Here is a 25,658-nt window from a genome sequence, read left to right as displayed (position 1 = left end):
AAGACACAGGACTGGGGAATGAGGTTTACAGAGACAGAGAGAGAGAGTATACATATATGTGGTTTTCTTAGTTTTAGTAAGAACTTCATTGACATAATTTCCTATCGACAAAGTTTAGTAAATTCACAAAGATCTGTTTGCCATAAGAAAATTTTTGTGCCTTAAGTAATGATTATGTGTCTACTTAACAGTTTATATCGTAAAAACAAAAAAATAAGTTCCTTAAAATGTAATGCAACAAATTAGAGAGCAGGTAACATGATTATGTATGTATACATTTTCGCCTTTTCAATTAATCATTAACTCCAGCAGAGTGTTGTTGTCTCAGGTAACAAAGCTCTGGTTCTTCGTGGAAATATTTAGTTCCCTTAATATAAGTGTCCAGAACTTTAAAAGTGGGGTGGATTGCAACCAAAATATCTGTTTCTGTTGGTTTTCAGCAATCCCGCCCTTCTGAAGATCCGTCTGTGACTTCCAGGCATGTATCAGAGTAGCGTGTCTATCATTTTGTGTTTTTATTAGGAGAATACGGAGAATTCCAGAAGAGATGAGACTGAATAAGTCTCAATGTGTGTGTGTGTGTGTGTGTGTGTGTGTGTGTGTGTGTGTGTGTGTGTGTGTGTGTTTATGTATGCTGAAACACAAAAGACTCATTGTATGACTTTAAACTTGATCTCTCTGTGTCTTGGTTGCTTGTGCTAGGATCAGCAGCCTGCACCATCCCTGGTTTGACACTCCTACTATGTAAGCAGTGACATGTGGAGGAAACTCTTCTCTGATCGGGTGTTTCCTCTTCCAAAGGAATCCATTCTCCCTAATACACTGAGGTGAAAGGCAAACCCTGGTCATGGGACAGACTTTAAGTAGGAATGATGCTGTTCTCAGTTTGAATCTTAATTCTTCTCTGTTAGAGACTATGGAAGGAAGCCAGCCACTGTGGAAAGGTGGGCATGCCCTGTCTTCCTCAGACAGAAACGTGTTTCCAGACCCCAGCTCACTGGAAGTGTTCTTTTGTTCTCAAAAGTGTTGATGCCATCTCGAATGTCTTCCCAGGAAAACGCTGTGAAAAGTTAGGTTCCAAGTTTGCTTTAGTTCATTCCTTGATTTTTTAAAAATTTTTTTCAGCATTATTTTCAAAATAACAAAATAATAATAATATAATATGAAAATAAAAGCTGTAGTGTGGAAGTCGAAGAGGGCCACTAGAGGTCATATTTCTGAGAAGTGACGTTTTTATAGGTTTAAATATAAGAGAACTATTATCTCAGTATTGATTAAGGCAGAAGTGTTGTGGTGTTTTTAAAAACAGTTAATTGTATAGAGTAGGAAAAATATGTATTGGCAATCTGTTTAAAAACAGTTCATCTGTTATCTTTCTGTATTTTTTATTCTAAGACTCTTCTCATTTCCCACATGAACCAAACGTTTTCCAATTTTTACCAGTTCCTCCCCTCTCGTCCTAAGGTGCGACTGTGTCTCTATATTTTTAATATAACACATTTCAACTACATTTAATAAGTTAGTTGGGCATGGTGGCACACACCTGCAGTCTTTGAATTTGGGAATCAGACTGGAGGATTGATCATAGGGGTTTACTGTGTACATGAGCCACGTCATGTGACCTTGCTTCTCTAAACACAGGCTAGAAAGCCACACCCTCCCACACTCGCTACAGCCTTTCAAGGTGCTTAGCATCCTTTGCAGTTCTTCTCCAGGCACCTATGGCTTTCACTGAGCCTACACAGGAGAGAGGGGCGTGGCTGGTCAGAGAGAGAGAGAGAGAGAGGCGTGGCTGGTCATGGAGCGTACTTTGATGAAATTTTAGCACCATTTCTTGCCTTCTGTGTTTTGAGGATTTGGGCATGGAGACAGGAAATTTGAAACTTAAGGGGAAAGCTTTCTTTTTCTGGTAGCTTTCCATTCGTGCCTGTGTTTTCCTGGTGTGGCACTGTCAGATCCCTACTGGGCTGTGAAAACTAATTATTACTGTAGTGAGGAATTTTGGGAGTCATAACCACTACAGCTTGAAATACCAGTCGTGGGAGTTTTACCTAGAAAATAGCCAAATGCTACAATGTATTTATCTTCCCAGATACACACAATTTTTTAAAGCAAATTCTTCCATCTCATTCGGTTAGAAAAGAAAATATTTCCCCTATGACACAAGGTACGCCTTATCCTTACCCTGTTCTAGGTTTAAACGTGTTGAAAACATGTTGTGTGTCCAATTAACCACAGCTGACAGGAAGTCAAGGTTCTTGAAGCATCATAGTGGTCTCTGAGCTCGATTGCAGCAGTCTCAGGGGCACTGACTGGTGTAAAACCCATTTTACAGACCCATCTCCTTCAGGTGCTATTTTATAAGAAACCTTTCTGCATAGGGAGGTGTGAGAATCAGGTCAAGTGTAATTACAATGACAGAGAACTGCACATCTCAATACAAAGCCCAGCCAGCTTGAGGCTACCTGCTACACTGGGTCTCAATCTGGTGGTTGTGACCCCTTTGGGGTTTGAATAACTCTTTGACAGGGGTTGCCTAAGATGATTGGAAAACACAGATATTTGCATTGCGATTCATAACAGTGGCAAAGACTACAATATGAAATAGCAATGAAGATGTTAATGGTTGTAAATTTAATGGTAATAATTTTAATAGTAATTTTAATGTTGGGGGGTCACCATAACATGAAGAACTATGCTAAAGGTTGTAGCTTTCCATTAGGAATGCAGCCTTAGGAACACTGAGGACCATTGTGCTGGAGACTTCTATAAAAAATTCACACACATCGTCCTTCTGAGTCTATGACTTCAATAATGTGCACAGCTGCTCGTGTGATTTGCTGATATTTCAACCTGTATTTGGAACATGAGATTTCATCTCCAGCTTGCTGGCCTAATTTGCATGATTATATTTAGCACAACATGATTACTAGATAATAAATATTTGATCATTTATTTCCTGGTAAAGATTAATTTTCTTATCGTTTTTATGACTACTTGTTAGCATTCACAATGCATGATGAATGTGATTTCTGCTAGAAGTATGTGATTGTAGCATTGGAGTTAACACGTTCTTTAAAAAAGGAACCACTTGGGCTGGTGAGATGGCTCAGTGAGTAAGAGCACCCGACTGCTCTTCCGAAGGTCCGAAGTTCAAATCCCAGCAACCACATGGTGGCTCACAACCATCGGTAACAAGATCTGACTCCCTCTTCTGGTGTGTCTGAAGATAGCTACAGTGTACTTACATATAATAATAAATAAATCTTTAAAAAAAAAAAAAAAAGGAACCACTTTTCTAATGTGTTGTTTTAAATTTTGCTTCATCTATGAAAACCAAACGAATATTTACCTATAGAATATAGTTTTTGTTCAGATAAATTAGGCTCTTGGAATGTTGCTATATTGCAATTGTTAAATTTGTAGCAATAACTTAATTGGGATTTTTAAAAAATAGTTTTTTCATGCTTATTTTATTAGGAATATAATTCTTTTGTTTGTTTGCTTGCTTGCTTGCTTGTTTCTTCTTCTTGTCGCTGATAGTTTAGAACTTGCTCTGTAGACTAGACTAGCCTTGAGCCTGTCAATATAGTCCTGTCTCTGTTTCCCAGGTACTGGAATTGGCGGGTATTCACCGCCACATCTTGATCATGGTTGTTTTAAAGGACACTGACATCAGAGTTTTCCATTATTATGGTTGAATGTAGACCACAATTTATTTGAATGAAGTATTGATGATCAACACACTGTAGTACAACTTGAATGTCTTTACCTTTTAAGCTTTATTTCACTGTTAAGTTAGATAGCAAAGCTGTATTTGTCTTTGTTCTCTACAATTAGAGACTAAAATTACAAAAACGGGGTTTTAAAAGAGGTACATTTATATTATGTATGTCTCTGTATTGTGTTTAATTTAGCATGTTTCACAGAACATGGAGAAAATCATGCTTTGGGAATGTTTTTCTCCGCATTCTGAGAATCTGCATCTCCTAATTTTATCCATCAAACCCTAGTATCGGAAGGCGCTCCATCCAGTGGCTGTCTGCCGGATGCTAAAGGGAGGGGCTCACTTTTGTCCAGTTCTTCCAGGCTCACACAGACCCATCCCATCCCCTCTCCCACACATTATGCATTTGCCACTGTTTAATTCCATTACCTCACCTGTGCCCGAGTTCTGGCTCTGTTATTCAGTGAGTGGGAGAGACTCTGAGGACACGCCCCTTGTACCAGAGCCGACAAGGATGGATTTTGCTGACAGTCTCTGTTGACTGAAGGTGGTGCCAGTGGATCCAAAACTTCTGTTCCTCTTGTGGCCACACTACAAACCCAGTGCAGGACACTGCTGTCCAATCTTGGCATTGATAAAACCGAAGAAGAGACTACTGAAAAGTAATATCACGTTAGGAACAAACGAGGGTGCTATAAAGCATGTACAGTCCCAGCCCTCAAAAGGAACAGGAGGAGGCCCACAGTAGGAATACCAGTGGGGAATGCTGGAATCACGTGATTCCTCCTAGAAACTGGAAAAGTCAGAATTGTTTCAGATGCTTGTCACATGGAGTGGATTCCCATGGAGTTCTGTTTGAGGCTCTCCAGGGTTAGAAACCCCCAAATAAGAGATGGAGCTATTGTTCTCCTTGCAACAAAAACAGACATGTGGAAAGTCTATAGAGCTCTACCTTCTAATAGGGAGGAACCTTTAAAATGCAAGTGAGTGGGTTGCTGCTTTTTAAACCAATGGGGATATGGAACTGATTTGGGGAGACAGGGGCAAGATAGACTGACAAGTAAGGTGTGTTTTAATGTAAGATAATGTGTGGTATATATTAATAAATTTGAATGTGTTAGCTGTATATGTTACTGTTTGGAGCATGACGGGCTAAGGGTCAGAAAAAAATACACGAATAGATAATTTCTTAGAGTTACCATGGTTGACTGTCAGTCACTCTTGCAGATGTTACGTACGTTTTCAGGTTTAGTCCGTGGACAGGCTGGAAACATTAAACATAAATGTGATTACTTATGCATGAGTCTAGGCGATCATTTACTAAGAAAAACAGTCAGAAGTTGGAGAGAACGTAAATTTTGGCATCACATCCCGAGAAATCCTTTTTTTTTTTTTTTTTTTTTAAACATCAGAGTTGACTCAAGGTTGTTTTAGAAGATGCCTTTTTTTTTTAAGAGAAATTTTTGATGTGCAGAGAGAGAGACTTTTTATCTTTAAATTGAGAAAACAACCTTTTCACTTCTAGCCCAAATCCTGTAGCTGCTACTGCATCCTACACATTAAACAAGCCGAGAATGTCTTGTTTTGTGGAAGAGGTGACTCTGAAGTCTGAGTGGGTCAATTCAGTCCCTCAAGGAAGACTTAAAGTAGCTGCTTCCTCCGTTCAGCCCAGGTCACCACTGGGAGGATCAGGGCTTAAGTTGAGTAAGTATGTATGTGAACAGCCAGAAGATGTCTTTTCTCGCTAAATGTGGTTCCCCTCTGATTAGAGGTGTGCTCTGAACAAGCCGAGACCGGGCCATGCCGCGCAATGATCTCCCGCTGGTACTTTGATGTCACTGAAGGGAAGTGTGTCCCATTCTTTTACGGCGGATGTGGCGGCAACAGGAACAACTTTGACACGGAAGAGTACTGCATGGCGGTGTGTGGCAGCGTGTGTAAGTGGATCCTTCCTCCAGCCTGGCCACCTCTTGTCTTTCTCGCCACTGGCTCTGCTCTTTGTAACAGATCGAGTTTCCCTCTTGTTCTTGGGAATGGGCCCACTGTTGCTACCACTAACCACATGCCTGTCAATTTCTCTAATTACCAGAAGCCTCCTCCACCACGGTATGTCCAGTCATGAGCGTATCTCTCCGTCTATCTCTAATAAAGCATGGCCTTGGATGTATTCTGTAGTAGTCATCATAGAGTCTTCTTTCAACTCCTAGGAACTTCTGACTGCTTCTCTTTACACAAGGGCTAGAGTGGCTTTTGTCTTCTTCAGTCCTTCCTGCAGATGCATAGACATCTGTGTCTGTCTATGTTCTTACATGTCTTCGTGTTTCTGCATGTGCACATGGGCAGTAGCCTCTCACTGGTAGCTGGCTTATGGCACTGTCTTGATAAGATTGCTATAGAGAATTCCTCTTATTTCATCATGGTTTTTTTTTTTTTTAACTTCATTCTGATAATGACATTTAATTGAATTGAGCTCATGTCACCTCAGGTGCTATCATGGTGTTTCATTGCTGTGAAGAGACACCATGGCCACAGCAACTCTTATAAAGGACAACATGTAATTGGGGATGGATTATAGTTCAGAGGTTTAGCCCTTATCATCATGGTGGGAACCATGGGACACATAGTTAGACATGGTGCTGGACAGGCAGCTGAGAGTTCTTCACCCGGATCGGCAGGCAACAAGAAGAAGAGAGGTACTGGGCCTGGCTTGAGCATCTGAAACCTCAAAGCCCACCCCCAGTGACAGACTTCTCCAACAAGGACACACCTACTCCAATAAGGTCATACTTTCTAATAATGCCATTCTGTAGGGGCCTATGTGGCCCATTTTCATTCAAACCATTATACTATGGGTGCCCATGCTGTTCCCTGAATGAACCTCGAGCACATATTCTTGCCAAGTTTTTCTTTTTTTCTCATGCAATTAGGTAGACGAGAAATAGGGATCGGGACCATTTAATAAAAACTCTTGCCATGCAACTGTGAGGACCTGAGTTCAAGTCCCCAGAATGCACATAAAACAAATGTGCAGTCTGTGCCTATCTAATGCTAGCACTTGCAAAGGGGGATGGGAGGCAGTGGCTGGAGAAGCACCTGAAGACTGGGACCAGCTAGCCTGGCCTATGTAGTTGAAGTAGACTGTTCCAAACAAGGTAGAAAGCTTGTGACCTGTGACTATCACATGGGCTCCGTGGCGTGTCACACATGAATGTGTACATTCATGTGCACACAAAGAAAAGAATAATGCTAGCAACTTTCAGTGGCACAAGGCTGAAGGAAATAACTTACAGTGTCTCTCAGGAAACATCCAACTGTCTCTACTGTGGGAGATAATGATGTGAAGTCCTGATGACTTCAGTGTAAAATGAAGTATTCCCCGCAGAGAGTCAGTCCCCAAGAAGCCATGTCTCAGATATATGGAATATCTGCTTCTATTAGTAGCCTTTCAAGCAAAGTCCTTAGTTGTATTTGTTTATTCTTGATCACAAGTTGGCTATATGAATTATTCAAGGGTCTTAGTGACAGTGCATGCCTTTCTTGAGAGATTCTTGCATTTTAATTCTTGAATTTGCAGGGAGACATATCCCTTCCCTTTCCCTGGATATCTGGGAACATTCTGGCAATTTTCCAACCAAATCCCAGAACCAAGCAAAACAAAGACTTGCTCTCTTAAGACCTCACACTGTGAGGTAGCTAATATCTGTTTGGGACCTAGAAAGGTCTTATTGGTCTCCTAGGAGATAACTCCACTTAAGTACTCTGAGGAAACTAGTAGTGGAGAGGCTCTGACTTCAATTGGATGATTGTAGCTCCTAGTTGAAGATACCCAAGCTCATTTTCACCTAGAGGTTAATTGGGTTAGATAACTGAAACACAATAAAGGAGTCTGGTGCCTGGAGCCTTTGGAACAAAGGGCCTTTGTTACCTCGGCTCTAAAGGGTTTAGCTGCTAGGTCAGGATTTCCTGGCAAAGTTCTCAGGTTTCCCCCCCTTTCCCTAAGGTAGGGTTAGTTTCTGGAATATCATATTCTAGCGATCAGGAAGTTTGCTTTATATTATTAGCAGAGAACAATTCAACTCAAGTTTTGGACACTGTCTTCTTACCCACCCTAGTGTAAACCCCCCTCATCTCCCTTCCACTTGATTACTCTGTGCAGGGAGTATAAAACATTATATACCTTCACCAGGGGTTGGAGCATGCATACACTTTATAGATGGATTTGTAAAAATCCAGTGCCTTCAACAGGGTCTTATGAGAGAAGGTCTGTAGTCCTGATTTCATTTTTACAGAGTCGGGTTACAAGGTATCAAGGAAGCAAAGGCACAGCTGGGTACCAGACTCTGGTCTGATTCTCAGAACCTTTGGAGGAATAAGGCAGGGGATGGGAAGGCTGGAGAGATGCTTCAGTCTTCTTTTAAAAAAAAAGAAAGAGAAAATTTCAATAAAAGCAAGAGAACCAGCGTTCAGGTCTCCAGCACCTGTTGAGCGTGGTATTGTTAGCACTTAGAAGGCAGGGACAGGAGCATCCCTGGGGCTTGCTAGGCAGCCACTGTAGCCAACCAGCAAGCTCCATGTTCACTGAGAAACTTTGTCTCAAACAATATGGCGAGCAATGGTTGGAAAAGATCTATCTGCTCTCCACACGCATGAATGTGTAACCCTGTGCACATAAGCATTACAAACACATACACTACGCACAGTAATACAACTTTTAAAAGAAGGAAAGGGAAGAATAGGGTTGAAGGTCAGGTTAGACGGGTGGATAGTGAAGAATGGAAGCCTCATCACATATCTGAGCCAGACCTCAGAAGCGTCCCCGTGAACAAGTGACATATGCGGAGCTACTGCTGAGGAAGGCGCAGAGAGAAATGAGGGTCATTGGTGCTAATGAGGGAAAAGAGACCCCTAAGTCCTCCTGTAGATTTCCCAGTGTCCTGTCAGTGGCAGAATGGGCAGCAATTTCACAATACTGATCTTTACTGGTAACAAATCTCACCTGCATTTCCTTGGTTCTTTGTTTAGGTTTTAATTTTAGTTTCATGATTTCCCTCCCAGCCCTCAATTTTGTTTGATTGCTTTTGAGTCCTGTGGGTGTGTTTCTGCCATCATTCCCACCTTTCTGTTGTTGGGGTTTTTTTTTGTTTGTTTGTTTGTTTTGTTTTGTTTTGTTTTGTTTTTAGTTATGTTCTCTCGTTTTCTCCATAGCAACCCAAAGTTTACTCAAGACTACCAGTGAACCTCTTCCCCAAGATCCTGATAAACGTATGTTGTCACTGACTTGGGGGAGGGGCAAGGGGAAGACTATGTTGCATGACTGAATGTGTCCTTCCCTTGCATCATCTGCTTGGCATGGGTTTTGTGTGATTATTGACCAGGAACCTTTTGATAGATACTATTTTCCCATTGTCTTGCGTGTCATTTCATCCGGTTTTTACTAGGCAACTTCAGATGTTGGGCAGAGAGCATCTACTTAAACCATTTACACTTCTGAACAAATTCCTTTCTGATTTGTGTTGTTCTGTGAAATACCACACATAGAGTATTTCTTGATTTGGCAGAACTTTTTTTTTTAATTTCCCGAAAGCTGTCAACATGCCATAATTTAATGAAATCATATTTGATAGTACAGGTAACCCCCTCCCTAAAAATGTAATATTGCTTATTCAAGACAATTTTGTGTGCACATTTCAAGGTTCCTGTGTTAAATGATAACTGTGCAGCATTGGGAGGTGAAAGGTGAGCCACATAGATTTCAGGACTCCCCTCCTCCCCCTCCCAGAGTGCACACTGGTTGGTGTGCTATCAGGTCTTCCACTTAGGGAACTTAATGGAATTTCCTATAAAAAGACATTGCTTCAACCATATAATATACTCTTGGTCTTAACAGCGTCTTGCTTTCTGGTTGCCCAATCAGTCTAATTTCATTTTCAAATGTCATATCTAACACATCCATATTCGCTTTTAAAATTCAGTCTGTATTTAGAAATGGATCCCCCCTCTCCAGGGATGGTCTATATTGTTGGTACTTACTGAGGCTTGAAGAGGAAACCCAATTTCAGTTGGAAATGAGATGATTAAAATTCGCCTTTGTCACGATTATCCTGGAGGGGATGGGGGGATCCTAACCTCAAAACTAATAAGAAAATGATTTTTAAAAAATGTAGTGTAGATGATTACATCATCCTATACTGTTATTCTTCAGGGGCCTCCATAAGATATTACTGTTAATTCAAATAATGGGATGATATTTGAAAGATGTGGGTTTTTTTATTGACACAATAAGCCCATGTCCTGATATTGTGAAATTGTTCCTCTAAAACCTTAAGTCTGGCAAGTGGGTGGTAGAGGACTAGGGAAAGTCTCCGAGCGTCACACCCAAAGACTAGGAAAACATCATTTGTGTGTGTGTCGCGTTGTTCCCAGGGTTTTCAAAGATTGCAGATCTCCTTCTGACACACTTGTGTACCTTTTCCTTGCATCTTTGGTGCCTATGAGAAAATCCGAGGCCTAACGCTCTCTGTGCGTTGTCTGCAGGCATCAAACACCAGAGGGCCGTGTCTGAAACCTAAGGGCACTCTGGCTGGGCTCCACACCAAATGGCTCCACACTGGGTTCTGACATTTTCTAGGTTAGACAGTTTCCAAGGTTCAGAAAGCACATTTTCAAAAAATATAAGAAACCACACAAAACTGGAAAATGCTAACATACCTCCCCAACAAGGTCACACGTATGAATAGTAGGCATTTCTCATCCTGTCTTGAAAACGATGGTAATTGGTTCTCTTCCATTTTATTTCCTTTCAGTATGTAAAAGGCTGTTGGTTTTCACTCTTCTTCATTGATTAGAATTAAACATTATTTGATAATTTATTTTTATAAAGTATACATAAGGTTTTCCAGACAGATCCTGGAGGCGTCCCTTTCTCCTCCCATCTGCGGTGTGGTACAGACCCTAACATCCTTCCATCCCGGGGGGATGAGGTGATTTTTGTCAGCTTTATTTCTTGTCTCCCTACAGAGACTATTCAATCACAGCAAGTGAAGGGTTTTGCAGTGCTAGTACCAACATACGGGAGAAAGCATATAATTTCTAGTTATTTATAGCTGTGTGGTTGTGCTGCCTGCCTTATTTATAGCTAAGCCACACATTTGAATTGAAAAAGTCATGGTCACCTGGAGGTCAAATGCAGATCGCAGCCTCGATTCTGAGGAAATGTGTGCAGAATGAGAAGAGGAGCAGGCAGCCTGTTCCACTGGAAAACCCAGGCTTATGCACGGCGTCTTCACCCACTTAGAGTTAATTGAATGGCATCTCTTTGCTCGGAGGTGATTGGTTCTACAGATGCTCTGTCTGAAGTGCTGCTAGTGGGAGAATAAATGCTAAGTAAGCTAGAAAAGGCCCTTCCACTGAACTGCTTTAAGACTTTACATACAGAGAACTGTGCACTGGGACCGCATCATGAATCATTTCCTGACAAGTCTTAATGCTCTAACCAGGCACTGCTAGATTTTAACTTCTCCCCCACAAACACCAACACTGAAAAGCACCACAATTTTCAGGACACTTATTTGTCGTGACTGCTCTCCCAGAGACCTCTGCACCACAGGGACAGCGAGAGGCCTGAGACTGAAGAGTGGTCTTATTCCTAACCATGGGTTCCTATCTCTTTGAAAACCCTTTCCATCTGAGGTGAAGAACCTCCTGTGTCTCAGCAGCTTCGGACGTCAGTTCTGCATCTATTTGACTTAATACACAGGCCTCACCTCCAGGCCCTCAATGCAGTTCTTGTAAAATAGTAAAGTTATTAGGTAAAGATTTGACCAGCTTATATTTCGAAGGTGAGGAGAGCGTTGCCTGTCTGTGTGCTATCTCCATCAGACCTCATTTCAAAAGCAGGCAGATAAACTCCATGATGAAGACAAAGAACATTACACCATTTTTTTTTCTGATTTATTTTTTATTTTATTTTATTTTATTTTTATTATTTAGTATAGAATAAAGTTTATTCAGGGCATGGGGAGGGGAGACAAGAGGGTAGTAGAGGCAGAGAAAGGCAGAAAGAGTAGAGAAGTAGAAGAGTGGAGGCCGGCCATGAGCACATGGAGAGAGGGGGAAGGGAATGGGGAGAGAGGACGGAAGGGGCAAGGGGAAAGAGAGGGAACAAGAAGAAAAGAGAACAAGAGGGCAAGAGCTACTTATTTATTTATGTATGTGAGTGCTCTATCTGCATTTATGCCTGCAGGATAGAAGAAGGCATCAGATCCCAGTAAAGGTGGCTGTGAGTCACTGCATGCTTGCTGGGAATCCAACCCAGAACCTCAGTGAGTGAGCGCTCCAGGGATCTACCAGGCGCTCCCACTTTTCCACCATGGTGCAGTATACCACAGTACCAAGATGTACCTCTGTTCCAGTCTAGTATTCTCTTCACCCCTGACCTGACTGAGAGTGGAACTACGTTCATATATAGATTTGTGGGTCACAGATGGGAGATCCTGTTAAAGTATAAGGATGCCTGAAGCCGCAGATGTTTATGACCCTGTTAGACCAACTTCCTAGATCCCAGATGCTGTTGTTCTTTGACTACAAGATCAGATGTCTCAGTGTTTTTTTCTAATGTATTGTAAGCTACGGTGGATACAGAAGGTAGACCAGCAAGCTCTGTTAATCATGGTTTACCCGCATACCCCTCCCCACTTCCCCGTTTGTTTCATCCTGGTTTCCATTAACCTGGCTATCTGTAGAGATGCTGGAGACCCTTGCTTCTTGTTTACCTCTATCTTGGCATTGTGTTTCTGGTCTTAGGTCCATGATTACAGCATATCAGGGGGAGATATGGCCCCATACATGGTTAAAACAGGGGAAGAGATGGCTTTGTCCACACATTGTGTGATCCAGTAGTCCCGAAGTAGTTTTTTGTATCAGAAGGTTATGATTTGCAAACAGTAGCTGACTCATGCCAACATGAATAGGGTCTACCAGTGTTACCCTCAGCCATTGTCCTTGGCTAGTTTTGGGCTATTGTTTTAAATTATTCTTCATTTGTTCTTCTAGCTGTGAAATAATAGCCATCAATTTGTTAGCACATCATGGAATACTAATAATGGAACTATGCTATTCTCTTAGACTGCCAAACTATAGTAAAAACAATTATTTGGCTAGGCATGGTTGGCGCACTTCTTTAACCCCAGAACTCAAGAGGAAGAAGCTAATGGATTTCTGCAAGGCTGAGGCCAAGCTGGGCTCCAGAGTTACTTCCAGGCTAGTCAGAGCTATATAATGGGACCTATTTCAAAATAATAATAATAATTATTATTATTGTTGTTTAAATAATTCTTGCACAGATATGTACTCCTTCCATCAGCTACTTGATAAAGGCATGGAAGTGCATCCATTTTATTAAAGGGATTGGGCGTGCTTTTCTGTCAGGCCGTAGAGTCACTATCCTATCTACACACTGCTGCAACCACAGATAGTAAATTAGTAGGTAGTCATGACTGTGTGGTTGCCATGGCAGCCAGCGTCCTAGGAGAGGCCTCTGTTGGTGATGTACCTGCTATGCAAGCATGAGGACCTGAATTTGAAAATTTGAACCCCCAGCATTCGAATGCGGGGACTGCAACACAGGAGGAGTCTGGAACCCTGGTGCTAGGGTAGAATGGTGAAGCCAGACTAGCCAATGGGCTTGCTCCAAGTTAGTGAAAGACCTGCCTTTAAAACAAACAAAAACAAAAACAAACAAGCAGGTAAATAAAAGAGGGAGTGGCCGAGGAAGGCACCTTACAGTGGCTTCTAGCCTTTGCATACATCTACATAAAATGGAAAGCAGCTAGCAGCAACATGTCTACTTTAATACACAGAGAGGTTACTTTTATTAGCCCAGAGTGTGAGAATGCTACCACTATGCCTCTTGAGAGACTCGGCAGGATAATGTAAGCAGGCCACATTCAGTAATTTACTTACAGGATCAGAGATGTGGTCGGAAGGATTAAATCTCAGCATATGAGTGAATTGGGAAAGGTTGCTCTGGAAGGCTGTGGTAAATTTACATTCGCTGTATCTTTAAGGCTTTAAGAAGTTAAGGATCCATCAGCGCTCACTATCAGAGTTTTTGTGATACGACTGGTAGTGAAGACTGGCGTTCTGAACTCATCTGTTAAATATTGAGTAGTTATGACTGTTCATGTCTTTGTGAGCCACTGCTAATGAAGTCAAGGAAGCTTCCAGCAAACTAAGAAGAAACAACACCCTACGGCTAAGCGAGTCTGACTTCCAGTTACTATTACTCTCATTTTATGTCTTTCTGCCTGGTGGTTGTTCGTATTCAGGCTAAAGATAGCATTTAAGTGCAGGGAATATAGCTATGAATAAAAATTATGCTAACATTCATTCTTCTACATTCATCGCACATATCTGATAAAAAAAAATGTCCCATGTCAGTACAAGTTCATAGACATAAAAAAGAAATGTAGCTTGACTGGTGAAGAGTAAACAGAGCGTAGATTACATTTTTATTGCCTTCTGTCCACGTAGGACATTCATAGTGTTCTCCAGCAACTGTGTTCGAACTGGCCGTAAAAGAAGAGAGGCTCAAGAACACACCTCTTTAAAATCCAGTGTGCTGTTGAAAGATCACTCGCTTCTATTTTCCTGTTCATCCAACTCAGACTTGGTAGGGGTGGCCGCTATTTAGGTTTTGAGTGGAATGTACTAAGAGTTTTAGCTAGTTTGAAATTAGAGAGATGAAGGAAACTTTATATTAAAAAAATGTTTTAAGTGGAGATGGCAGTTTGAAAGCCTTGTCACGTGGAGATTAAAATTTCCTATAAAGTCCTTCTTTATAGGTTTACAGTTCACTCATACATAAATTACTCACGCTGTCATAGCCCATAACTCGTAGCCATTTCAAGGGACCGCATTACTAGCTCTCAATCAAATAGAATTTTCAATGATAAGGCAGTGAGTTACATAAGTCTTCACTGTTATCTTTGCTTGCCATTGTTGTATAGATAAGCTGCATTCTGCCAGGGGTGGGGGATATATCAAATAGATGCTATCCGTGGGGAATTTTGTCTAGGAATCACTCCCTTGTGTTGTAGTTTAGATGGTCAAGGGCATTACACCTGACCCCCACCACACACACACACACACACACACACACACACACACACACACACACACTAACACACATACCCAGCATACACAAAACAAAATAAGTAAATCTAAAACTAATATTAAAAGAAATGGTGTCACCTTGCAAATTGAGGAGTCAAATGGATATGAAAACTGTAGGGATTTTTTTTTAATATCTTAATTGTCGGTGTGAGGATCGACTGGAGCCCAGTCAGTCCTCAGTCTCCTTATCTATGCATTCAAGCAACCATGAGTCAAAAATGAATGCCTCTGTACTGAGCATATACAAGCTTTTTTTTCTCGTTTCTCAAACAATACAGGAAGAAAAACCACTCCCTTTAATGTTTGCATTATCTTCAGTAATATAAACAGTCTGAAAAAGGACAGTGTAGACATTAGATACTCCAAACTATATACAAATATACAAAAGGGAGGTGGGCAAACTGGAGTTTGCTCTCTATAGCGAACCCTGGAACCAACCGCCTCTGCACACACCCAGGCACAGTTAGCCTGCAGGGAGCTGAAATCACAGTGAGGGAAATTGGTGTATGAAGAGTCGGGCTCGATCATGCCTGTCTGTGAACCCTCTGAGCTGCATAGTGACTTCAGCCACTCCCAGGAACCTCAGTGGGTTTCACTTTTTTTTCTTTTTTTTTTTAATGATGTTTTTTTATTAGATATTTTCTTCATTTACATTTCAAATGCTATCCCGGAAGTCCCCTATACCCTCCCCCTGCCCTGCTCCCCTACCCACCCACTCCTACTTCCTGGCCCTGGCATTCCCCTGTACTGGGGCATATGATCTTCACAAGATCAAAGGCCTCTCTTCCCAGTGATGGCCAACTAGGCCATCTTCTGCTACATATGCAGTTAGAGACATGAGCTCTGGGGATTACTGATTAGTTCATATTGTTGTTCCTCCTATAGGGTTTCATACCCCTTCAGCTCCTAGGGTACTTTCTCTAGCTCCTCCATTGGGGGTCCTGTGTTCCCATCCAATAGCTGACTGTGAGCATCCAGTAAGTTCCTCACGTAGTAAGGCCTTTCCCAGGGGACAGCAACTACAGAAAATGGTGTCGTGTTCTCAGGATAGTGTTTTTTGTGAGAGACCATGCATCATGAAGACTCAGAAATCCGAAGTAAGCCTGTTCCCCACCAACCAGAAAATAGACGTCCAGTGGATCTTAAGAAGACCTAAGACTGTACAGCGGGTACTGTGACCAGCACTGGTGAAATGGACTCTCACATGAAACTTACTCTCATAATATTCATCTTCCTGGGCTTTAGGTTTAGGTAGCGTAGTTTTATTATGAGAAAACAGACACACCCGTGTCCCTTCGTGTATGTGACCAGCAGAGGAGGGAGACTGCAGAAGACGTGTGTGTGTGTGTGTGTGTGTGTGTGTGTGTTAGCGCTCGCAGGAGCACGCATACACATATACATATACATTTATATAAAGAATTCTACTCTGAGGAATTTACTTCTGTGATGTTTGTGGATACTGGTAAGTACACGATTGACTCCAAGCCATGGGAATCAGAATGTTCCCTGTCCATGGGCAAAGACCAGTGTCTCAGACAAGAATCCAAAAGCACACATACCTCCTTTGGCCTTTTTGTTAGGTTCAAGCTCTTGGAGAAGCGCCTGAAGAGATCTTCAGATCCAGTAGCCAATCTTATACAGAAACACCCTTGCATGCCTACACCAAAATGACGATTGACTCTGGCACGCTGTAACTCATTCAAATTGGCACATGAAATGAGCTAGCATAGCGCTATACCTTCATGAAGCAGAGTAAATGGTAATAACACCATGTGTTCATTTCCATGTTCCTGTAAGAAATCTATTTGAAATAACCCTGATACCCGTAAACATACCCCACTTGCTCGTATCCTGATTATTATTTTATTCTTATTTTTGCAGGCCTACATTTTCACTTAGCCCAATCAAGGCAGGTTTTGCTAAGGGGAACCATAATCAGATAGTACTTACAGCAGATTCTGTCTGTGCCTGTGCGTTCCCACCGTATGGAACAGAAAGTGCAGGTTGCCTGGTCACCTCCGCCTGTTGCTATTCTATTTACTAGTGTTTACTGTAGCTTCTCATTTTCACTCTGCCAGTAAGAGGGAAAAAATGGTTAGGTCCATGGGAAGCAAGTTTTGATAAGGCGGTTAGGAAACACGTGTGTATTGATTTGCTTGAGGTTGTGCAAAGCAAATATATTTGTCTTTGGTATCTTTTCTGTTACAGACAGTACTTAAAATTGCAGATCATTTTTCAGTCATTCAGGATAAGAAACCATATATTTTATTTACGTCCATGTTCTGTGTGGACTATATATAAGTTGAATTTTTCTGGGGTTTGTTTGTTTGTTTGTTTGTTTGTTTTCTGGAAAATGTGTTGCTTTTCCTGTAGGTGACATTGCATAGTCCTGTGTTCTAACTTATTTTCAGTGAATTAGAAGTAAATATATCTGATTTTTCCCCAAGGTTAGCATAAAAGATTTCTGTAGGACATAATGGTAGGCAATAAAGGCACCGGCGTGCGTGGAGTTACCCTGTGTGACTAACACTTAATTGTAGGATGCAAGGCATGTTATCACCACTAGATAAAAATCCTGGGATGCAGAGTGCTCGGGTCACTTGCCCTGGGTACCAGCTGGTGTAAAAACATTGTTCACACCTAGCTGGGCCTAATTTCCAAGTCCTGAGTGGACCTTCCTTCCCTCTCGCCATTGGGCAAGTGTTCCCTTTTTTATCAGCTAGATGAGGACAGTTGTTTGAGGTTCCAAGAATAAGCCTTTGCCTCCCTCCTTCTGCTCGAAAGCCACACCTGGGCAGACATCTCGGCTGCTGTTAGGTTTTTGAAAAGTTATGATTAACCAGTGACCACAGAAAAAGGAAAGACATCAGAATGCATGCCTCTCGTGTTTATTGAAACGCACTCTGGTTTCTGTTAACATGGTCAAACCTTTGATTCTAATGCCAGTCATTTTCTTAAATATATAGACAAGGTACTATCTCCATGTGACCTAGCTGTGACTTCTCATCTATTTGCCATTGGAGATACTGCATCCCAAGCCTCTTTACTCCAAGAATTTGATGAACAGTGTGAAGAGAATATGCGAAACAGTGGTTGATATTGTTGAATGAACATTGAAAGTGATTTGAGAAGGATGATATCATTTCCTGATAAGGGGGAAACCTTTTAAAAACTGTCTCTTTCCTCTCTGTCTTTCTTGACTCGCTTAAATACTTCCAATTCTTGCAAACCACTACTCGTTCGTGAGTTAGAATATTCTTGTTTTATAGTTCAGTCTTCGGTTTTCGGAGCATCCCCGTTGCCAGGTAACATCACAGTGAGTGTGGCAATTCAGATACTGCCTGGCAGTATTGAATTGAAAGAGAAATCACTGTCTATTTGACGAACCTTGCGATGAATTACAGACTGTTGCCAAGTGTGTGAAGGCTGAATGTCCTTGCGTGGTTTCGAAACTGCACTTGTTGATGTTTATGTGACTTCCTGTGGTGTTCTAGCTCTCTCATGAAAGGTAGCGTCGTAATTAGGCTGTCTAAAACACAATGTGCGGAATTCCCATCTCGCCGAGATGCCTCGATTTTGCGATCGCCTTCTTCTCAGATTCCATTTGTGTCTGCGGGACTTTACAATGATGCTGGTGATACCATTAGCTATTCTGCAGATTACAAAATAGCCAAGCCGAGCATGAGGATTTGATGAAACATGGCCATATTAAGCAGTGGATGCTGGAGGAATGCCTGTCTGGGAAAGGCATTTTTAATGCTATAGCTTTTAAATGTGCTTTTCTTGCTATGTTCTACAGAGGTGAAACTTGCTCCTGCCATGGTAAAATGTCTCTGGGTGCTTCTTTCGGCTGCATTGGCATCTACTGTGTGCTCCTCTTTCACACGATTTCTCTGTCCTGGGAAATGACTGGCTTTCTTACAAAGGTTGGGCACCCTGTGTCTCTTCTCAACTTGCCTCCCATCTCCTTTCTAGTTCCCACGACAGCAGCCAGCACCCCCGACGCCGTCGACAAGTACCTGGAGACACCCGGGGACGAGAACGAGCATGCCCATTTCCAGAAAGCCAAAGAGAGGCTGGAAGCCAAGCACCGAGAGAGAATGTCCCAGGTAGGGAGGAATCTTCCATCCTCTGTTGTTTTGTTATATAGGGAAATCTGCGCTCGCCTCTGCCTCAGCTGGGTAGACATAAAGTTTAATTTAAATGTTTGCTGCAAGGCCACAGATTCCCCCCACATCTATCCCTGTGCACGGTCACATCAAGTAAAGGCAAGTACAAGAGGATTTTGAAGCACAGGTCCAACTCTCTGCGAAAGAGAGGAATTCTGTGAAGATGGTGAGGTGAGGGCTGTTAATTGATACATTGTAGGAAACTTTATCTTGTGTGTGAGTCTCATGATAGGCTGTGTACTTTAAATGTGCGTTGTAAGATATACTTAAAGAATAAAAAGGAGTAGTTCAAATCAGTAAACTAGTTCCTATTGCCCACTAAGCTCGAGGACCTGAGTTTGATTCCCAGAACACACATTTAAAAAGCCAGACCTTGTGGCCTCTGTTTTTAATCCAGGGCTGTGGGGGCAGAAGACAGGCAGCCTGTCTAATCTGTCTGGAGAGGTCCAGCCCCATGACGTAAGCCGTTTCCCAGGAAGTGTGAGGTACTAGAGGAAGAACACCGACACCTTTAAGCTATGCCTTATTCCTTGGGCCAAATCCTAGCTAACTTCTTTATCAGGCTTTGGGTTCCAGGCTCCAACCCTGCAACAGGCACTATTGCTTTGTGAAATCTCCCCATGCCATAGAACTACTGCCCAGCTGAGCCAACCAAACTAGTTATTCCTAAGCTGGCTTACCTCAAGTCTTTACTCCTGCCCCTAAATACATTCTAAGGTGTTGCTCAGTCCTCCCGTCTATCCTCCCGTCAGTCCTCCCATCAGTTCTCTGCCTGAGATTGGCCCTGGCCCTGTGTCCCTGTAAATCATTGAGTCTTCTTCATAGAACTCATCTCCTGGGCTGTTGGCATCCCAAACAACAAGAAAACCCTCATTTTAAGCAGAACTAACGATGTATCTCAAAAAGCAGGACAAGGTTGCTATTTCTTCAAAGACGACTAGCAATAAAAGATGACTAGCTATAACACTTGGCCCTACTCTGCAGTTGTAACCCTGAGAGAAAAGGTTTTACAACTACACTGAACCACAATAATCCTGGCCATGAACTATCACTTACATCCTACCAGTTGGCCATGAGCTATCATTCGAATCCTACCAGTTGCCCATGGGGAAAGCCTGAAAGCCAGTTGAGCTAGAAAGCCAACTGAATGGAACAGGCAACTAAAAGCAATCCTCTGGAAAACTAGAACTTTTCACATTTTTTTTTCATTAGAAAAGTCATTTAGGCCAGGCAGTGGTAGCCTTTAATCCCAGCACTTGGGAGGCAGAGACAGGCAGATTTCTGAGTTCAAGGCCAACCTGGTCTACAGAGTGAGTTTCAAGACAGCCAGGGCTACACAGAGAAACCCTGTCTCGAAAGAAAGAAAAAAAAAAAAAAAAGAAACAAGAAAAGTCATTTAGGAAGGTGTGGAATTGGGAATTACTACAATTCCTTCCTTTTTAGACTCAAGACTGATCTCATTTTCTGAAGCTTTCAGAGGCTGCCCTGGGCACATAATGGGGCAGAAGGCCAGAGGAAGTGTAATAAACACTGAGCGCTCCCGTGATGTTTCCAGCCCCTGCCAGGGCACCCTGATGCCAGCCTTGCCTCCAGCTGGAAGCTCCTCCCCTCTCCGGCTCCTCTCCTCTCTGGCCTCACTTTGCTCTTGACATTGGCTTACTTTAGAAGTGCCTTTCTTCTTCTTCTTCTTCTTCTTCTTCTTCTTCTTCTTCTTCTTCTTCTTCCCACCCACAAATCTCAGCAGATCCGCTGCTGCACATCTTGCTTGACTCAGGGCAAGTGGTTACTCGAACCTTTTATTTGATTCTAAAGATTTATATAATAGTTTACTTATTGGTGGTTTCTATATCATATGTTCTACTACACTCTAATTCCTTTTAAATCATACAAAATTATATAAGGCATACCAACTTTATATTTCCTCCTTAAATCCATGTGAATCATTTTTTAAAATATTTTCACTTTCTCCAAGATATTTTTATGTAATTAAGAAAATTAGTTTCAAGTAGTGTGTTAGCTTCTGACATGATATGTTGTGGAAATAAGAACACTGGTGAGCATCTATTTAATCCAGGGCTTAGTTCATAGATTTCCGGGAGACTTTCTCCATCTTCACATCCCAGATCAGGGACTACTTAGCTGTAGTCATTCCTAGAGCAGAGAATGCACCTGGTAGTCCCCAGTGTTACAGCGTTAGCTGCCATCTCTCACCATAGTCTCTGCTGCTCAATTCTAGGGACTTTTTGACTTTGAACTTGTCTGTCTCTTAAATCTCTACTTAGTAATCGTCATTTTCTCTGCATGACATAGCCAGGCCTCTAAAGAACTGTAAATCCTGATAGAATTGGTGCCTCTCTGCACACAGTGAAAAACTGCTGGACAGGGACCCACAGTGCAGCCCTGAAGTTCAGATTCAGAGAACTTCAGGTTTTCAAATTCGGAGCCTTCCAACTTGACTTTTGTTGTAGCTTTCAATTAGTTTTCTGGGTTAGCCCCCCCAAATAATGGACCTCATCTCTTTCCACTGCAGGGGCAGGGGGTTAGGGAAGATGATATTTGTATTGATGTTGATGGCCTGGTGATCTGAAGATCTTGGTTACAGTGTGACTGGCATGTGTCAGATGCAGATAAGCACACATGCAAAACCCAAGCGCTTCATCACTGTATTAGTGACTTCTTGGTATGCCAAGCAACCTGAGAAGAGCAACCTAAGAAAGGAAGCCTTTGTGTGGGTGTAGAATTCCAGGGTACAGTCCAGAGTGACACAGTGAGCATGGTGTGAGGCAGGAGCTTGAGGCAGCAGCAGGTCACATGGCACCTGCAGTCAGGCAGCAGAGTGCATGGCCTGCTCTCTCCTTTGCCTCCTGTCCAGAAACCCCAGCCACAGCCCAGTGCTTCTTAAATTTAGGGTGAGTCTCCCCACATCAACTAACCTAATCCAGAAAATCCCTGCCCCTGACATTTCCAGAGACTTGGTTCCCTAAATCCCATCAGGCTGGCGAGCAAGATCATTGGTCACACTTACTTCTATATCTAGTCCATTTAGTGTGCATGCAGAATGAAGTCCTTCAAAACAAAAACTTGCCCGATGCTGAGTTTTTTAATATATTCAGTGGCATCTTAGGGACAGCTACTGGTACTGACCCTTGACTTGCCTGTAGATAGATCTGCAGCAGCACACTGGGCCAGGAGGATAGTAGGCTCATCATCACTCCTCGTCCATTGGTTACTCTCACAGCTTTCTTAAACAGGTCTGTAGAGTAAGATTACTGAGTACAGAGCCTGCTGTAATCAGGCATCAATTAAACCAGACAGATTTTGTAAAGCACTTTACCCAGTAATATTATCTATTACCAGTGCACCCTAGTAAAAGCCACTGGTTAAGGGGGTAAATCTTCTGCCTACAGCGTGTCTGTAAGTAGTCCTTCAGTGACGACATAGGCCATGGATGTGTGAGAGTAGAAGATGTTTGCTAAATTATTCTGAAAAGTCAACATTCAAGTTCATTTATATAGTAATGCATATTTTCAATACATTACCTAGGTAAATCTTAATTATTTCATGGATCTGCAATTCCAAGAGGGTGATCCAGGTTCCGAATGTCTAAGATAAGATGATAGCAAAGATACATAATGCAGGGGAATCGGTTTTCATGCCCCAGTAAGACATTTAGTTTCTATCTCAAACTAATTTTGAGATGTCTTGCCTGAGGAATTCTCCTTAGAACATCGCCACTCGGGAACGTTCCCTTCCATACAGGAAATTGAAACATTTTTCTTCCCAGGCTCATCTATAAAGCGAAGCATCTCTTCAATATCTTTTCGTCCAACGCTGCCCTTTATTAGCTAATAGAAATACTCAAGTACCTGGAACAGTTTGTACATTTTCCATGTATCTTGTTCTCAAGAAACTAATTTAAAAAAAAAAAATCCAACTCACGTGCTGATCGGATAAGACCTTATAAGCCTGGTTTTCCTCACAGATTCGGGAGATGGATTAAAAAGTCCACGAGGACCTACTCTGTAATCAACTTTGTATATTGCTTCATCTTCCTCCATTAGGCTTACATTACAGCAGGCTGGCCTGCTTCCTCAACTAGTGTCTTACCTTTCACCACATTCAGGAGATTATAATGCATACTTTCTGGGGCTTTCTGGGTGGATTTGGAATAATCCCCTTGCTACTCATGACTTAGTTACTGAACAGGAAGAGTCCACTCTTCATTTGTGCAAGGAATAGACTTTGGCATTGTATTCCTGGTTTACACATACACATTCCCAAAACATACCACTTGGAATGCTTTGACTTGATGTCGTAAAAGGTTAAAATCAATGTCTTAGTTTATTGATGGGAGACTTCGCTCAGATGGCATACGCCTTTTATGGGTAATCAGTGTTTACTCACGTCAAGTAAAATGACTTTCCGACAGTTCTCAAGGAAAATGGAAAGATGAACCAACCTTATTTCGGGAGACTGCAATACATGTAGGCATTTATATTCACCATACCGCTGGCATAAATTATTTATATTCTTGTAGGACAAATATTAGTCACATTGGGAGGGGCATGTGATGTTTTTTTAATAGGAAACATATTGTCGTATAAGCCACTGTGTTAAATCTGTATTTGAAAGGACAATGGGGGATTTTCATATTGCCTTATGTCCTCTTTATAGGTCATGAGAGAATGGGAAGAGGCAGAGCGTCAAGCCAAGAACTTGCCCAAAGCTGACAAGAAGGCCGTTATCCAGGTAACACCCCGGTCCCACCTACACCAGACAGAACATGCCACTCTCAGCCATCAGGACCTCCAGGAATCTGCTGGAAACCCCTGTTTTATATATTTTCATGACCTTCACTTGTTCTTCACTTCTTGTCTTAGTAATAAGTTGCTTCCCTTACATTTTCTCCAACTATTTAAAATTAGAACTAATCACCCCAAATATATTCTATGGCTTGCAATCTTCTTTCCATTAATGATACATCTTTTGAGAGACTGAAGTTTTCAGCTCCTCCAGTAACCTTGGAAAATTTAAGTGAGATTAGGAATTTAGGACTAAACCCAGTCTACACATGACCTCGTACAAACAGAGAGAAACTATCTTTGCACTAATCGTTATGTTAAGAAACAAATATGTTTGTGTGTGTTTTTATCATATCAGCATTTCCAGGAGAAAGTGGAATCTCTGGAACAGGAAGCAGCCAATGAGAGACAGCAGCTTGTAGAGACACACATGGCCAGAGTTGAAGCCATGCTCAATGACCGCCGCCGCCTGGCCCTCGAGAATTACATCACTGCACTGCAGGCGGTGCCCCCAAGGGTAAGTCATATTGATTTGTCACTTCAGGTCACAGCATCAATGATGGTGTCCAGACAGTGGAGACTGGAGGCCGCAGGGAAGAAGCTAGGAGAAATGCCACAAGCACTTTATTTGTAGATGTGACTTAGGTACATTGTATCCTAAAGACATGGGGTAATAGACCAGTGTTGGCCCTCCCTCTCTTAACTCTTTTGGCAGTTACCTTTATACTGATTTCCATGCTGCATTCTTATTTTTCTTTAAGCCATCATTTTTTAAAATCTTTTTTATCTAATGAGGAACTATTATACTTTTTTGCCTAATATAGTCATGAGTTTTCATAGTCATATTCTCTGTTCACATTTACCATGTATCATTTTTCTTCTTGGGCATCCTTTATGTTTTCAAGTGCAGATGAAATGAAGTTTGAATTCTTTGGGTTACAATGTGTATAAGCTAGTGATTTATTTATGCCTGAAAAACACCTTAACTTTACCATTGGTTTTAAAAGATATTTTTGCTGGGTATAGAATTATCAGTCGAAGTGATTTTCTTTTACTACTTTAATGATGTTTGCTGTTTTCAACAGACCATTCTTATCACCTCTACAGATAATCTTTTGTTTGATCTGGCTGTGCTAGAGGTTTTTCTCTTTTCACAGTAGCTATTTTATCCATGTAAAACGATGGAATTCCATCTGTCCTTAGTCTCTTATGACCATCCCTTCATCTCATACTTAAGATTATGTTTGATATTTTCGTGCATAAATTTTTATTGGCTATCATAAACTATGAAATGTTGTTGGTGCTAGGTACTTTTGTATAACTATGAATATATTCAGACTTTGATTTGAAATCTAGCTAGTTTTCCTAGAAGCAGCTTCACCCTTTCGCATTTTGCTCTTTTTAGATATGTTAGGTGGAGTGACTCTTCTTGTAACTTGTTATTTCCATTTTCAAATCAGGATCCTTAATAGTCTACCATGAACTCTGAGTTTCAAATTGGATTGACAAGAACCAGGCAGTCATGTGTCTGTGGGACTTCAGGCACTATTACCTCTAATCTTCTGGGTACCTTTTACCTCTAGCCTCTGTTTCTTATACCAGCAGGCACTGAATAGTCCTCAGCTACAGTCAGTTAGTAGGATAACCTGCAGATCTCTTATAGAGCACCTGTCCTGTAAAGTCTAGCCACCTGGGTTTCCAATGCTCTTTCCTTCTTGGGGTCCACTGCCTGAGAGCCCTACCTTGTACAGTCAGGGAAGCTCAGGGACCATGGTTGCTGACAGTTGT

At 41.8% G+C, this 25,658-nt stretch overlaps 1 protein-coding gene across 7 annotated transcripts in view; it reads left to right on the top strand.

Moving 5' to 3' along the window:
* App (amyloid beta (A4) precursor protein) overlaps window positions 1–25,658 on the top strand; it is a 222,590-nt gene that overhangs the window by 126,016 nt on the left and 70,916 nt on the right. For 3 of the 7 annotated variants that reach the window (NM_001198826.1, NM_001198823.1, XM_006522874.2), the window contains exons 7-11: window positions 5,497–5,664; window positions 8,933–8,989; window positions 18,875–19,008; window positions 23,743–23,817; window positions 24,229–24,387. In NM_001198826.1, coding sequence (NP_001185755.1) covers window positions 5,497–5,664; window positions 8,933–8,989; window positions 18,875–19,008; window positions 23,743–23,817; window positions 24,229–24,387 — 593 coding nt within the window. The remainder of the gene's footprint in view (window positions 1–5,496; window positions 5,665–8,932; window positions 8,990–18,874; window positions 19,009–23,742; window positions 23,818–24,228; window positions 24,388–25,658) is intronic. The other 4 variants (NM_001198825.1, NM_001198824.1, XM_006522873.3 and 1 more) reach the window with 2 other exon arrangements.

Source organism: Mus musculus, chromosome 16 (genome assembly GCF_000001635.26).
Source record: "Mus musculus strain C57BL/6J chromosome 16, GRCm38.p6 C57BL/6J".
NCBI lineage: Eukaryota > Metazoa > Chordata > Mammalia > Rodentia > Muridae > Mus > Mus musculus.
This window is presented reverse-complemented; position numbering and strand designations above follow the sequence as displayed.